The sequence below is a fragment of the Carya illinoinensis genome, chromosome 2, assembly GCF_018687715.1.
Source record: "Carya illinoinensis cultivar Pawnee chromosome 2, C.illinoinensisPawnee_v1, whole genome shotgun sequence".
Lineage (NCBI taxonomy): Eukaryota > Viridiplantae > Streptophyta > Magnoliopsida > Fagales > Juglandaceae > Carya > Carya illinoinensis.
The window spans coordinates 26,093,709-26,110,546 of NC_056753.1; the positions used below are offsets into that span (position 1 = coordinate 26,093,709).

The 16,838-nt window shown below is 35.9% G+C and overlaps 2 protein-coding genes and 1 pseudogene across 5 annotated transcripts; 2 read left to right on the forward strand and 1 right to left on the reverse strand.

Annotated features, from left to right (window-relative positions):
• Positions 1-2,921: 2,921 nt before the first annotated feature.
• On the forward strand, positions 2,922-7,544 carry LOC122300549 (linoleate 9S-lipoxygenase 5-like). Of its 3 annotated transcripts, XM_043111295.1 has the most exons (10): positions 3,257-3,400; positions 3,505-3,557; positions 3,946-4,235; positions 4,628-4,868; positions 5,010-5,348; positions 5,470-5,555; positions 5,638-5,745; positions 5,867-6,171; positions 6,249-6,512; positions 6,595-7,544. In XM_043111295.1, exons 3-10 carry the CDS (start codon positions 4,065-4,067, stop codon positions 7,361-7,363), a joined length of 2,283 nt encoding a protein of 760 aa, XP_042967229.1. In that variant the 5' UTR covers positions 3,257-3,400; positions 3,505-3,557; positions 3,946-4,064; the 3' UTR covers positions 7,364-7,544. The 3 variants fall into 3 exon arrangements, with proteins under 3 accessions (XP_042967230.1, XP_042967229.1, XP_042967228.1); XM_043111294.1 differs by having other exon boundaries at positions 3,505-4,235; XM_043111296.1 differs by lacking the exons at positions 3,505-3,557; positions 5,010-5,348 and having other exon boundaries at positions 2,922-3,400.
• Positions 7,545-9,240: 1,696 nt separating this feature from the next.
• On the forward strand, positions 9,241-9,856 carry LOC122295646 (annotated as a pseudogene).
• Positions 9,857-12,368: 2,512 nt separating this feature from the next.
• LOC122300550 (thermospermine synthase ACAULIS5-like) lies at positions 12,369-15,624 on the reverse strand. 2 transcript variants are annotated; one of them, XM_043111298.1, is made up of 10 exons: positions 15,159-15,624; positions 14,583-14,649; positions 14,388-14,482; positions 14,170-14,272; positions 13,826-13,914; positions 13,557-13,713; positions 13,227-13,302; positions 13,076-13,134; positions 12,732-12,868; positions 12,369-12,665 (listed from the first exon to the last, which is right to left on the reverse strand). In XM_043111298.1, exons 1-10 carry the CDS (start codon positions 15,287-15,289, stop codon positions 12,659-12,661), a joined length of 921 nt encoding a protein of 306 aa, XP_042967232.1. In that variant the 5' UTR covers positions 15,290-15,624; the 3' UTR covers positions 12,369-12,658. The 2 variants fall into 2 exon arrangements, with proteins under 2 accessions (XP_042967232.1, XP_042967231.1); XM_043111297.1 differs by having other exon boundaries at positions 12,369-12,638; positions 15,159-15,611.
• Between the last annotated feature and the right edge of the window lie 1,214 nt (positions 15,625-16,838).

The following is a 16,838-nucleotide window of genomic DNA, read 5'->3' on the forward strand; positions in this document are numbered from 1 at the left end:
TTAATTCATACAATTATAACTTATGGAATAAACTTAAGAGGACTTCAAGGTCATCATGTAAGGTCAAGGTCAAGCACCTTTATATATATATACATGTCACATGGGGCACATGCATGTCACAGTGACAAATATCCAATATTTTTGTCCCTCTCATTTCTGTCCCTCTCCTAAAACATATACATACATACATATATATACATACATACATACATACATATATATATATATATATATATATAAGCGGTGAGATATTATAAAGCAAAACCGACAGTTAAATTAGTTGTTATCATATTGATGCATGTGCCAGGCACAACAGGCGAGACAACTAAACAGTTTTCTTCGAAATTTCTTGTTACCTTTCAAAAACAAAACAAAGGTCTGTCCTATCACGTTTTTTCTTCAAAACATATTAGTAATCACCAAGTATTTAATCGTCTTGATATGCGAAACCCACACAAACAAACAAACAAACGGAAAAGGGCGGTTTAGAAGAGATAAGTAACTGTCAACAACTGCATTGAACCTTGCTTTGGCATATTAATATAATATCAGACATGTATAACTTAATAATTTAGCCACCGTCAATAGTAGTGGAAAGCTTTGGTTGCTGAGATTTTATAATGTATAATTAATTGTAGAGGGAATTAGAAGCACATGAGTTGTTGTGGAGCTCATGTATCTTACATGAGACATGACATTTTTCAATTCTGGCGTGAATTTAATTTTTTCTCATGTACAACATTTATAAATATTGATAAGGTTTAAAAAACATGTTTGTCTCTATCTGAATTATAGAAATTCTTAACACAAAACATGGTATAGAAACTCATTGATGGCTAATCGAGATGGTAATTCTTACCTTTAAATTTAAGGTCTCAAATTTCAAAAGGTAAGACAAAGAACAGATGATCATAAACATAAATCATGTTTCATATCATACCTAGTTAACAACTTTGAGACGCCAAGCAGCATCGACATCATGAAATAGCATATTTGACGTGAGAATATGCCAAGGGGTCCACATTTTTTGAGACATGTTTTGATTTGTTCCCGGGTCCATATCTAATTTATATAATACCAACTTTTTCTATGATAAAAGAGAGTATCATTCCTTGTATTTTCTAATTACATAATTAACACTATTGATAAAGTTAAAAATGGTGTCGGGCCTTGTGGTGTTAATGCTAGATTAATTGTTCATATCCAGCGCCACTGATCCTTATTAACAGATAGAGCGGAGATTGCATACATGACTAAATAATATATTTATATATATATAGTAATAAAAAGAGTTATTTTATTATCAAGTCGGCGTATAAAATATACTATTCATATAATTTAAATAGCAATATTTAATTTTTTAAATCTTATAAAAATTATGAATCTAAGCATGAAATTTCATGTTGGGCCTTGTGAGTTGGGCTGGGCCACCAATCAGCATCAACAACAAATCTTTCCCGGACTAGAGTGGGAATAATTTTCTCTCTCTCTCTCTTAATGGCCGATAATGGGATTAGGATACTAACGAAGTAAATGATTATTTTGAATAACATATTTTTCCATACTTCTATGTAAAATAGAAAATCAAAATCTCTTTATTCTATTTTAATTAACCACTTTTTAAGAACACCATCCAGCAATTTATATTGATAGCAGGAAGAAGAGTGAGAAACAATAAAGAAAGAAAGAGAGAGCTTTATATATATAAAAAAATAATTATGAATTCATGTATAATCTCAATTCACCTTAGGGTTGGTGCTGTAGCATAAATTTATTTCACATTTTCTTTCCACTCTCTGACGGGGATAATTTTGTTAAGTATTACTAAGCTATTATAGTTTTAAAGATGAGCAATATTATATACAGTCGTAGAATTGCAAATACCGCGCAATCGTTTTGAAAAGGAGTGGAGTCCACGATTAAAAAGTTAGTTTTTTTTTATGTGGATCTCATATTAATTCATTTTTTTCAAAGCGACTGCACGCCGCTTGCACAACTACGACTACAAATATCATTTCTCTTTAAAGATATAGATACAAAGTGCACAATCCATTAATGATAATGTTTTGCTTGGTAATGGGACATGGCCTGAGCCAATAGATATTATGGGTTTGTTTGAGAACATAATTGTTTGAGAACATAATTGTTCTCAGATATCTTCAGATTACTTCAGTACTACTATTTACAGACTGTTAATTACTAATATTCTTAAACTAAGCAGTACCGATCTCGGATCATGATGTCCATGTCCCACACGTCGCCCAGCATCTACATAAGGAAGTACCCCACCTGTTTTTCCAAGAGCTAGCTAGTGATTGAGTCTTCAGCAGTACTAATTAAGGTCCTTTTCGATTTGCTGTTGCTTATTCAATGAAGCTTAATTTGGATGATTTTTCTTTCATAAGAAGGAAAGAAAAGTCTGGCTGGCCGGCTTGTGTTTCACAATATTGCGTATGGAAAATAATTGTCATTACTGTCGTGTGATTCAACGAAAGGTACTGGAAAGATCATGAGGAGCTAAATCGATCAATCCTGTCCAGAAATTTCTTATAATGTAACGTTCCTGTATCATCAGTGTGATGCGTGCAATTCATATATATTCATAGATTTCATGCTAAGGATATTGTCTTTTGTATATATAATTATATTTTTAAATATTCTCGTACTACTTCAGTGCTTCACAACTGCACAACTGTTATCCTTGGAAATCCTAAAATTAATTGTTGTTTGTTTTATTCCGAGGTATTTTCGAAACACGGTTTGTTTGCCTAATAGAATCATAAATGAAGTGGTCCTTCCCCATTTTGATCCCGCTAGACCTATCGATTCTAGTTGATAATTTTTTTTTACAGTAATGGTAGATGGTTTTAAAGGGTAACGATCGGAAATTCCCTGTAGGATCCCACGGTACAGTTGGCATCATCAATTTTTGAGTCTTGCACAAGTCAATAACTCAGAGAGAGAGAGAGAGAGAGAGATAGATAGATTACAACCATAAAAACAGAGCTGTGAATGTTTTCCCTCCTAGCCAAATCTTCCTCTATATGTGTACTGAATATATCTGGTCCCCTCTTATATTCTAGATCGCATTAAGCTTCCCTGTCAACTCTCAAGCTCTCTGTCCTTTTTTTTTTAAAAATTCTTGTGATATTGTGTTTGATGACGTTTTGTCCCAGTTCAGAGATCATATAGCAAACAATGGAGAAGCTCTGTGGCAAGAACAAAAAGAAGCAGAACCACAAGGTGGATCACAGCAAGAAGGTTAAAGGAACAGTAGTGTTATTGAAGAAAAACGTGTTGGACTTCAAAGATGTGAAAGCCTCATTGCTTGATCGGATTCATGAATTGTTGGGCAAGTGTGTCTCCCTGCAGCTCATCAGTTCTGCTCGTCCCAATCCAGGTCACCCGAAATCTCTCTCTCTCTCTCTCTCTCTCTCTCTCTCTCTCTCTCTACTTTGTTTTATTTTACTGTCCGAGTGCATTAACTAGGTTTGTCTTTGGCAGAGGATAAAAGCACTCGCATTTAAATCAAAGCATCAAATGCCTTCTTCTCAAAAGTATCCTTCCCCATCCATTGTGATTTATTTCTGGCTAGTCTTCAACTTTAATATCATAAGAATACAAGTTATCAATATGTAAAAACGAGATAGGTGATCATCAAGATACCCACATGGCCGAAGCCAGATATTTTAAAAAATGGATCATGTAGCCAAGTTCAATTAGTGGGATCAACACTTGGTTCATGATTATGGTTTCGTGCTTTTTAATTTTTTTTATTTGAGAAACCAACTAACTGGAAGTTAATAAACTGCAATGTAAATCTTTCAATCAAGTAGCTTTATGAACAACTTTCAAGCATTGCTGCTTTTATGTTTCTGGGGAAGTTGCAGTGATAGAGGTTGAAGGAGCTGAGAAACTTAAATATATTGTTGCCTACTTGTTTAGAGGATGGATTAAGAGGGAAGCTCGGAAAGGTGGCATACTTGGAGAAATGGGTTAGAACAATTACCCATTTTCGAGCGGGAGAAACTGTATTCCCCGTTACATTCGAGTGGGACGACTCCATGGGTGCTCCTGGAGCTTTAATTGTAAAAAATCACCACCGCAGCCAGTTTTATCTGAAGACAGTAACCTTGGAAGATGTTCCTGGGCATGGTCATATGGTTTTCGTCTGCAATTCTTGGGTTTACCCTGCACATCGTTACAAATACAACCGTGTGTTCTTCTCAAACAAGGTGATTTTGAGTTTGATTTAATGCAATAGATCTGACAGATGGTTTGTCCCTCTTGAAATCTCAGTTGTGATCTTACGTGGGCCACTCTGGATTATTAAGAGGCAGGTCTGCTTCTCTTCGATAATTTATGGTTATTTAGATAGTGGCCTCAATATCATATTCATAAGTGTTTTTAGACCCCGTAATTCAAAATTTTTGAAGATGGTTGCTAGCATGAGATGTTGCCCATCTGGCCATCTGTGTTGTGCTTTCTTGTTCTCGATTATTCTGTTTAAAGTAACAATGATCAAATAGGGTAAAAAGTTAATTTTGTGCAAAATGGTTAATGGATGCTTTGCCACAAGGAATATTATTATGAAATTCCACTAACAACTTATAAATTTTAATGCTAGACCTACCTTCCATGTCAAACCCCCGAGTTGTTAAGGAAGTACAGGGAAGAAGAGCTAGTAAATCTGCGGGGCAATGGATCAGAGGAGCTCAAGGAATGGGACAGAGTTTATGATTATGCTTACTACAATGATTTGGGAAGTCCAGACAAAGGTCCAGACTATGCACGCCCTGTTCTTGGTGGATCAAAGGAGTATCCCTATCCCAGAAGAGGAAGAACTGGTCGAAAACCTACAAAAACTGGTTAGAGAAATAAACGGATTCCTTTTTCAAGATGTTTAAAGCAAGTCTTAAATTTTTTTGTTCTCTTTAATTTCGAATGGCATAAAGCATGTAAACATTAGATCCTTTTGAGCTAGGAACTTGATATTCTCATTGTAACAGACCCCAATTCTGAGAGCAGATTGCCACTTCTAAGCCTCGACATTTATGTTCCAAGAGATGAGCGGTTTGGCCATGTGAAGTTCTCGGATTTTCTTGCCTATGCTCTGAAGTCCCTAGTTCAGATATTGCTCCCAGAGCTGGCATCTTTATGTGATAAAACTATTAATGAGTTTGACACCATTAAAGATATACTTAATCTCTATGAACGGGGTATTAAGCTACCAACTGGACCTACACTTAGTAAAATTAGAGAGTGCATTCCTTGGGAGCTTTTGAGGGAACTCGTTCGTAATGATGGCGAACGATTCCTCAAATTTCCAATGCCTGATGTGATCAAGGGTATGTGTAAATTTTCTCCCCATTTCTCATGGCATTAGATAGTTCAAAATCTTAGATACTTCAAAACTTTTATGATTTTTAAGCTCTTTTAACACCTAATGCTTTTTTGGCATAATTGCAGAGGACAGGTCTGCTTGGAGGACAGATGAAGAGTTTGCACGAGAAATGCTTGCTGGAGTGAACCCTGTTATCATCAGCCGCCTCGAAGTAAAATAAAACTGACTAAATAACATGATTGATAATGTTAAATAGTCCCTTAGCGTTAACATACTGAAGTGCCTGTCTGCAGAAATTTCCCCCAACCAGCGAGCTGGACCCTAAAGTCTATGGGAATCAAAATAGTACAATAAGAGAAGAGCACATTGAGAAGAACCTGAAAGGGCTTACCGTTGATCGAGTATGCCTCATGCTTCATATGTTTCCGACTATAGCTACATTATCAAACCAACATGATATCCATTATCTGTTGCTACACTTTTTTCTAGATAGGTAACTGATTTTCTATTTGTCTGTTATAGGCAATAAAAAACAACAGGCTATTCATATTAGATCATCATGATGCACTGATGCCATACCTGACTAGAATAAACTCGACAACCACAAAAACATATGCCACAAGAACGCTCCTTTTGCTGCGAGATGATGGGACATTGAAGCCGTTGGCTATCGAGTTAAGCTTGCCACATCCACAAGGGGAGGCTCATGGTGCGGTCAGCATGGTTTTCACTCCAGCAGAGGAAGGTGTTGAAGGTTCGTTGTGGCAGCTGGCCAAAGCCTATGCCGCTGTTAACGATTCTGGCTACCATCAGCTCATTAGCCACTGGTATGATACCTAAGAAAAATAGAAGATCTGACTCTGATCCAAAATGCATACCAAAATGCTTCTGATCATGTTTGCAGGTTGAACACGCATGCGGTAATAGAGCCGTTTGTGATTGCAACAAACAGACAGCTGAGTGTGCTTCACCCAATATATAAGCTTTTGCATACACATTTCCGCGACACGATGCATATAAATGCCTTGGCACGGCAGATCCTCATCAATGCTGGTGGGGTGCTTGAGAGAACAGTCTTCCCAGCCAAGTTCGCCATGGAAATGTCTGCTTTTGTATATAAGAACTGGGAGTTCACAGAACAGGCATTACCTGCTGATTTGCTCAAGAGGTCAGCCAACTTTGTTAAATAATAATTTCAACAGTTCTGATCTTCAACATTGAATTTTGATCCAGTTTTTGCTTCGTTTTAGAGGAATCGCAGTTCCAGACTCAAGCTACCCCCATGGCCTCAGACTTCTTATAGAGGATTATCCCTATGCTGTGGATGGGCTAGCGATCTGGTCAGCAATTGAGAATTGGGTTAGAGAATACTGCTCTTTTTACTATCCAACTGATGACACGGTCCAAGACGATTCTGAACTCCAATCATGGTGGATGGAGATCCGTAATAAGGGTCATGGTGACAAGAAAGATGAACCATGGTGGCCTGAGATGCATACAAGGGCAGAGCTTGTCCAAGTCTGCACCATTATAATTTGGGTGGCTTCTGCCCTCCATGCGGCTGTCAATTTTGGGCAATACCCTTATGCTGGCTTCCTTCCAAATCGACCAACGGTAAGCCGCCGCTTCATACCTGAGCCAGGCACCTCCGAGTATGCGGAGCTTCTGTCAAACCCTGACTTAGCCTTCCTGAAAACAATAACAGCCCAGTTCCAAACCCTCCTCGGTGTATCCCTGATAGAAATGTTATCCCGGCATTCAACTGATGAGACTTATCTTGGGCAGAGAGATAATCCTGATTGGACCTCAGATGCTGAACCAATAGCAGCATTTGAAAGGTTTAGAAACAAGCTGATAGAAATAGAAAACAGAGTTATGGAAATGAACAATGATAGGAGATGGAAAAACCGGGTCGGGCCAGTCAAGGTGCCTTACACCCTGCTCTATCCAAACACCTCAGATTACTCTAGAATGGGCGGCCTCACTGGAAAGGGAATTCCCAACAGCATCTCAATCTAGAATTTTCTGGTTTGATAGTAAGAGATTGTCAGATAAGTTCTAGTGTCCTCATTTTTCTTATTGATCTAAGATTATAGCCAAGTGGTCGTGCATTATCTAGATAAATTTACAATGACGTGATGTACCTATTTTCCTATTTTCTTATGTGTGAAATATATACCGAAAAATCGTTACATTTAAATAACAATGGCATCTCCACCATTTAATATCAGCTCTGGCACCAGGGGAGATCCAACAGTTCTGCAGAAGCAAGCAAAAGTCTGGACACCGATGACACTACCTCAAATAAGAGAGACGACTGCTAAAAACCACGAGGATTGTGCTGTTGAGGTGCCTAGAACATGCAATTGGCAATTGCAGTTGAAAACTTGATACAGTCTCCTTTGCCTCACACAGCTCGACCAAATCTGCTTGTCTCAGGATGTGTCCCATAAAAGAGCTGCAGTTGACCAGCCACCACGTTTCATATAAACAACGATATGAAAACAATTTTTGCGTAGTAAAGCATTTAACATGAACAAATCAAAGACTCTAGAGAGCTACTTCGACTATATTTCCTAATTCCACGACTCCCTCTATTGAAGTTCACAAGGAACCGTACGAACGACCTAAATCCTTGGCCAAGACAGTCTTCATTATTTCCATCACAAAGGTTCCGTTGTTTACCAACCAAAATTAATGCTTACGCTGTAGCTTAAATTACAACAAAATTTGATGGGTTCGCCGAATTTTTTAATGTTCCACCACAAACGACATTAGTCGAACTTATTTTGCCGAGCGCTTCACTATTCGTTGTTTGATAAAAAAATTAAGACCGGTCCCTGATCCGGGCGGCCCACGATCCGTCAGGCTCTCTTTGGATTTTTAAACAACTTGGCTTCCGTGAGGTGAAATTAGATGATCTATAAATAGTAATAAAATATTTATAAATAATAATAAAATAGTTTGAGTTAATAGATTTTATAAGATTTTAAGAAAGGAGAGAAAATATTGTATTAAAATATTATAAAATTAAAATAATATTATAATATAATTTTTTAATAATATATATTTTTTGAATTTGAAAAAATTGAATTATTTTTTGTGTTTTGTTTTAAAGCTTGGATAAGTTATAATGATTAGATAAAAAAGTTAAAAATTTAAAATTAAATTTTTTTTGTATTTGTGATGTTTATATTTTAATATAAGATGAGATAAGTTAAAATGAGTTGAGATGAGTCGAGGTAAGAGCATCTTGCAATCTAGATGAGACTTTAAAAGTGCTAGGTGTCATCATAAACTTGTCCATGATACAACAACTAAAAAGCATTGAACGAAAATAATAAGCAATCAACAAACTAAGAGAATTTGAGCACCTATTATCAAGGTGGTAGCCCAATCAATACAAGCTAGTATTTCATGGTTTCGAGGTTAGAAGTTTAAGTCAAGATATAAGTTGAAATCACTTGTGGTAGTAAAATCTGACCCTTGGGTCATAGGATAGGTTTTGGACTAATTGGATACTTTTGAAGTGTTGTGATGACGGGCTCGCCCTTAGAACAATAGTTATGGCTCAAATTGGACACTTTGCAGTGGGGAGGGGCTCTTATAGTCATGCCCTGTAAGAGTTGCTACGTTAGTTGCCCCCACCTCTTCTTTTTGCGAATTATAAAAATAAAAAAGGAGAGAATCTAGGAACTAACTCGTATCACAATCACACATCCTATTGGTCCAAAGCCATATCACCTTATCCAAATCCACATCCCCACCAGTCCGTCCACCCATCCAAAAATCCCAGAAACTTCCCCACACTAGACATTCTCAACAAGATTGAATCCCCATGCAACCATAGACAATGGTTGCACCAATCCTCATTCCCATATCTCCTCAACCCATTGATGGCCATGGCAACCCAAGCCTCTCTCTTCACCCAACCTCTCTTCACCTCAAAGCCCGGTGTGATTGTGTCACCGTCCTATGGAAACAATCACCAACCTTATCTTTCATGCGTCCCAAGCCATGCAAATCTTTTTCAAGACAGCGTACAATCAAGACAGCTGCTACGGATGGCAAAGTCGAGGCACCCATTAAGGAGGCTCCTGTGGGATTCACCTAGCCCTAGTTGGATCCCTGCACCCCCTCACAGATTTTCACATGTAGCACCCAAGTCGAAGAGTTCTATGTGATCACATGGGACTCTCCAAAGGAACAAATCTTTGAGATGCTCCTCGGAGGAGCAGCCATTATGAGGCAAGGTCTGAACCTACTCAAATTGGCTAGGAAAGAGCAATGCTTGGCTTTGGGACGAGGTTGAGATCTAGGTATAAGATCAAGTACTAGTTTTACAGGTTGCTCCCCAATGGAGAGGTCTAATATTTGCACCCCAAGGATGGTGTCCACCAGGAGAAGGTGAACCCTAGCCGTCAAGGAGTCGGACTAAACTTCAGGTCAGTCGGAAAGAATGTGAACCCGATTGAGGTCAAGTTCACCAGCAAGCAAGTATACGACTTGTGAGGTGTACGATGATATGTAATGTATCATCTATGCTCAACTTTTTTTTTCTTGACAAGATGACATTGGAAGAACAATATGATATATGATGACATTGATGGAAGCGGTTGATTGGAAATATAATTTAAACTGGATTTTTATTTTTTAATTTGTTCACCAAGGTCAACTATAGGCTATGAACGATCAATTCTGTCATCTTTAACTATCGAAAAATGTTTTAATCATAAAAAATTCTATAAAAATAAAATATTTATACAATTGACTTGTCTTGATATAATATATTATATTATAAAATTATTTTTATTGTAAAATAAATTTAACGCATTATATAAAATCACGTCAGTCTATAAATTTATTTTTATAATATCTTTTTATAGCCGTAGCGGGCAACTAGTACAGTAGCATGCAATCCACGAATGTAAATGAAAAAGATCCAATATTGTTTTTAATAACGATTTCGAGTATGAGAAATGCTATACATCATCCCACACCACACACTTTATATATTAAAATATTATTTTTTATTTTATTTTATTCTTATTAAACTAATTAAATTATTCTATTTATCATCCACACACTACATATTTATTATAAAAAAAATGAAAAAAAAAATTAAAATAAGTGTGGTGTGTGAAGTGTGAGGATGACAAGAAAATTTTTCTTTCAAGTATTTTATAAAGTGTAACTATAATTATATCGTTATTTTATAAAAGTACTGTTAAAAAAGTTATTATAGCTCTACCATTTTTCTACAAGTATAATAAACCGCTAATGTCTTTTTATTATTTAAAAATTAATAATAATAATAGTTACAATCATGAGTGTGTAAGTATCACATAATTATTTTAAAAAAATAAATAAATACGAGACTCACATATACACACATACACACACACATATATATATATATATATACATTCAAATGTGATTGATAGAATAGCATTACAAGAGAAACAGATTTTTGTGACCAAAATAACTATTTCCGATGAAAACTATCGGAAATAGTCAATTTGGTCAAAAACTTTTAGTGTTTTAGTCGGAAATAGTCTTTTTGGTTACAAAAATCCGTTTCTCTTGTAGTGTTATAGTTTTGTAAGGATTTTGATGCAGGAGGATCCGAGTCAGATGATGCTGAGTTGTCAGATTATACATTGATGGCACTGAAATACAAGAGAAACGAATTTTTGTGACCAAAATGACTATTTCCGACGAAAACTATCGGAAATAGTCATTTTGGTCACAAAATTTTGATGTTTTTGTAAAAAATAGTCATTTTGGTTACAAAAATTCGTTTCTCTTGTAGTGTTATAGTTTTGTGAGGATTTTGATGCAGGAGGATCCGAGTCAGATGATGTTGAGTTGTCAAATTGTACATTGATGACACTGAAATACAAGAGAAACAAATTTTTGTGACTAAAATGACTATTTCCGACGAAAACCATTGAAAATAGTCATTTTGGTCACAAAATTCTGGTGTTTTTATTGGAAATAGTCATTTTGGTTACAAAAACCCATTTATCTTGTAGTGTAGTTTTGTGAGAATTTTGATGCAGGAGAATCTGAGTCAGATGATGCTGAGTTGTCAGATTGTACATTGATGGAACTAAAATACCTTGAGGTGGTAGATTAGCGCAAAGATAGTAGAAAACCATGATCTTTTCTTAATTGAGACAGTTTTGGGTGCGTTTTGGTATTTTAACCATAACTTTGGTTATAGGTATTGGAACCACACATATGACCCAAATTCGGAAATCTCTTTTTGGCATGTACGTCGTGGTCATCCAGCTATGCTTAGTGTGCATCTTTTTTTTAGGATAAAATCCACTATTTTTCCCTCTGAATCCCCATTTTTAGTTTTTTTTTTCCTTTTATGATAATATTTTGTTTATTATTTAGGAAGTGATTCTGAATTTGATTTGGGCAAGATTTTTGGTAAATTATTTCTTTTATTATGTATTTATTTTTTGAGTAATTATTGAGGTTTTGCTACTTTTTTAAAAATTCTAATATGGACGATTTTTAGCTATTAGTATATTAAAGCAAGGCTTGTGGGTGGGTTTTCATTATTCTCGAATTTGGTAATTTTGAATTGAATATCAGCTTGTGTTTTGGGCAATTCTCTTGTCTTCTTCTTCTTCTTCTTTTTTATTTTTATTTTTATTATTTTTTCTGTAAATTATTTGTTGAAATTAGTATGTGGAATAATCATTATTATGTTCGGCGTGAAATTTTCATTGAATAGGCACATCGAGAATACTGTTCAGACACTATCCACACATTAAAGTGATTGTAAGCCGCATGCAGTTGTTTTTGTTTTTTCAATGAACAGGTCTTGGCCATTCTTTTCATAAGATGTACAAACTAATCGGAATGGTGAAGGTAAATGGAATTGTGTTTTTGCCACAATAATTTTTTCAAGCATTATTCATAAAACAAAGCACTACTTTAGCGAAGTGGCTCCCGATGAAGTAAGTAGTTGGTGATTAGAATATAAGTTGCTCAAACTTCCGAAAAGTGAAGCACAAAGCAAAGACCAACCATTACCATTATACCATACCTTTCAAGTAAAAGTACATGAAATGCAGAAAGAAAGAAAGAGAGAAAAGTTAAATAGATAATATAAACCCAATGTAGTGTTCTACTTGCAGTCTCATGTTTCCTTGTGCTTTGGCAGGAGCGGTGTTCTGAATTCATTTCTCATTCTTGAGTGTTTCTGTGGGCACTACCATGGCCGTATATGAACCTTGCTGTTCCCTCTGTGTACACATGAGTCTCATTATCCAGCCTGCCAATGCTCCTCTCAAATCAGTTGCTGCTCAACATTCAGAAAAGGAAATTACAAACGTGCATGCAAAGGTAAACAAGATCAGCGCCTTACGTGTTCCGAACGGCTTTACTCAAGGTTGAAGCCGATGAAAATGTCTTCCCATCAAGGTATCTGTTCTCCCCTTTGATCCTCTGTTTCATCCTGAGGTCCAACTCATCGGCACTCAGCGCAAATGGAGTATCAGAAGCCTGCCAGTGCCGTTTTCAACAGTTTTTAGTCTTCCAAATTAATTTCACTGTGAGATAAACAAGGCATATATAAAGTAGCCTACTTTCTTCAAAATATGAACTGTCTTTCATTAGAAAATATTTTGCTTTAAAGATCAGAGCTTGGAATAAGATTTTGCACATGGGACAACCAATAATAGAAAGTTCTTGATTTATCATTTCTCATACCATGACCCATCCCCAAGTATCTGCGAAAGAAGGGACATGAGCTGAGTAAGGCACCACATCTGCACACGAAAAAAGGAAGTTGAACCGCGTGATCATTTTTACAGTATGTTCGGAAGTGCAAAATATCTTCATTAAATCCAATCTTACTTACGCTTGAAAACCTGCCTTAGAGTGTTGTAAATGCAAGAGAATACCTCTGTATGGCTGAATATTCCAGCTGGTCCTGCCTAAGAAGAGTAGGTTGGGAAATGGTTACTTTTTTTGTTTTTCCTCCGAGTCATGTACTTCCACTTTTATCACACTATAATGATGTAATATTATCTATTAACTATTAAATCCATTCTTATTATTGAAAATAACAAATTTAAAAGTTAATGACGTCATTATAATAAGATAAGAGTGAGATGAAAGTATAGTGCTTGATATTTTCCTTTTCCTTTTCCTCTTCTCTCTCTCCATACCCACACACACAGAGACAAACCTGTGTGACAAATAAGCCACCCTGATTAAGTCTAGGTTTGACAGTAGACTCATAGAAGGATTTGGTGTAAAGTTTATAACATGGGCCTCCCTCAATCGGGTCAGCCAAGTCGCCTATGATCACATCATAACACTCTTCTCTGCTTTCTAGCTCAGCCCTGCAGCAAACCACGAGGTTCTTAGTCGTTACAATAACAGCAACGTACAACGATAATGAGGAGAATGACATGACATGACAGCCATGCATGTGATGCAAGTAGATAGTGGAACCTGGCGTCATTGATAATAAGCTCAAGTCTTGGATCACAGAAAGCATCCCTGTTCACTATTAAGTATGACTTGCAAAACTCCACCACCTCCTGCATATATGCCCCATGGAAAGATTGATGGAGAAAGAAGAAAAACATAATTGCACGTTCACATCACATTGGAAAATTGCAAAATAAACAATATGATGAGGGTCATTTGACTTGGAGAGGATCTTAAGATAATAATCCGAAAGACACAGATAATATCAAGGGAAAAACACATGACCTCGTGAAACAAAAAACGCCTAGTTTAGGGGAAACAAGAACTCAAAGAAAATATTGACCAAAATATGATGGAGATTTTACCTCATCAATGTCACACATCACAACCATCTCAACTGTATTATGTCTAAGAATCTCTCTTGCTGTGGAACCCTCACCTCCTCCCATAATAAAGATGGTCCTTGGACTAGGATCAATCACAAATTTTAGCTTGAAATATTTGGCCTTTACACACTGTTATACAAAACTATAAGAAAACGAGAGGAACAGAGAAGAAATTAAGTAGAAAGAGGAAAAGTTACTTGGGATGATGAAGAAGTGCTGGATGAACAAGAGATTCATGGTAGATGAATTCGTCTGTCTCTGCACTTTGAAGCTTTCCATCAATGACCAGAGCCTATTAACAAAACAAATATTTAGCGCAAAAGAAGTCGGAACTGTTGCATTAGAAACGTAACATTTTCTCTTCCAAATTAGACTTTCTTTAATACAAAAACCTTTCCAAAGGGTTTTGTGTCCAAAAGCGCAATGTCCTGGTACGGCGTAGCTCCTGTATGCAATATACTGCATAAATAAATAAATAAAAATCAATGTTCAATATATATTTCAGAAAATGAAGGCGCTGAACTCAATAATTATAAGAATAATTTTTTTGTACAATTTTAAATAATCTTGTCTGGCCTTTTCACGACCTTCTTATCGAGCTGATGATCAAAGACTTGTGGTACAACAACAACTTTTGAACTCAAGAAAAAGCTTTGCTAATGATTTTAACTAATTAAATAGTTCCCATATCCCAAAAGAAAATTAAAAGGAAAAAAAAAAGCTACTTAGTAAACAATTTCCTGCTTTGTACCTTTCATTTCTATATAGTATCCATTGTATTTATAAAAAGAAAAAGAAAAAAACAAACAAACAGGCTGCCAGAGAAGGAAAATGAGAGGAAAAAAAAAAAAAAAAAATCTAAGCGTACATATATAGTACCTGCAGGAATGTTTTATTTGATTTTAAACTAAAATATAATTTAACTACAAGTATAGATTAACTGTGACATCCGACTGGCTAGAATATACCTATTGAGAGAAAAGGACCATCTCAGATTCTCTTCAATCTCTTCCTCGTACCAACAGCTCTTCCTATACCCATTTAGTACAAAGCCTTTTCCATGAACTCCATTTCCACTGGAATAAGAAATATCTGCCATTTTCCTATTAGTGCTGAAAGAATCGAGAGAAAGATCAGAACCAAGCAGTGAAGGGGAGGAGAGAAGTTTAGCTTGGTTGTGCACTATATAAATAGGCCGAGATCTCAGGGTGGGTTTAGGGGAAATCGAAAATGTACTATGATTTTGTGTTTGGTATGGACGAATGTGAGATTTTATAGAATTAAGTGCATGGGTGTGCTTATATATAGTGTGAATTAGGAGACAAAATCCACGTGGATTAATTTTCGTGAAGGAAAAGAACACTTTGCGTGCGTGATTCTAAGGTTGATTTGCTCGCGTGGTTTTAGTATATCGGTGATGATCTTTGCCATGTGCATGCGCAGTAGCCATGGAACCGATCGAAGAAAATGCGAAGAAAGTGATTTTATATGTTTTATTTGGTAGGGCTAAAGATTGTCTAGCTACTTTTAGCTATGCACTTGGATCCACGGGACCTACGTGAATTTCCCAATATCGTTCATTTGAAAATTGAGATACTGATATTGTGACTGCAAACATGGACATATGGTCGTGAGACGGCATTAACGCATGATATGTATAGAGAATTTTATTAGTGGAAGGAAAAGATAAAAAGGATGATCATGATTGAAAGGATGACAATTTACCTAAGAATTTGGTTATTCCTTTCTGCAGAAGTGTGTGCAAATCTTGGCTGGAGAGAGAGAGAGAGATCAGCGTGCAGAAGAAACCATCATCATATTCTCTTTGTTTGCCTCAAAAGATTGAGGAAGAGCGTGCTGTTCCAGGCGCACTCATAATCACCATCACCAATTCACCATCAAAGACATCAATCCTCTCCACCCCCACCATGATAAAAAACAAAAGAATAACAATCCTTAATTTACGTGTATATACCTGAAAAATACTTTAGCTACAAAAAAAATTAAATTAAAATAAACTCACACTTATGTAGTTTGATGTAATACGTCAGATTATAAAATTATTTTTATTACAAAATATATCTAATGAATTCTACGAAGGCACATCAATTTCTAGGTTTGTTTTATATAATTTATTTATATATATAACATTTTTCTATATGTTTGAGTTCAACTTTTCTTATCATGCTTTTTTTTTGGCCACGTGTCAGATGGTAATCCCCTCATGCAAGAATCTTGTGATCCACTTTCATGTAGCTAAGTTCGGAGTTTAATTTAATTACCAAATGTTTCAAAAATTTAAGTTGATATGTTTTATATTTAATTAAATAAGGTGGAGTGTACATTAAACTCAATTATTTAAATTATATCTTAACAGATAAGGATATGCGGAGAGACCTAGTTCAACTTGTGATGTAAGAGATTAACATCGGCATCATGATGTGTCCCTCGGACCATTGGCGGACAAGGAGGGTTCACTGGAAGAGTGTTGTGAGTAATGCTATATACAGTTGTAGAATGTGCAAACACCACATAATCATTTTAAAAAAAGTAGAGTTTATGATTAAAAAATTATTTTTTTTATTTTTATTTTTTATATGAATTCTATATTAATTCATTTTTTTTAAAGAGACTGTACGATATTTACA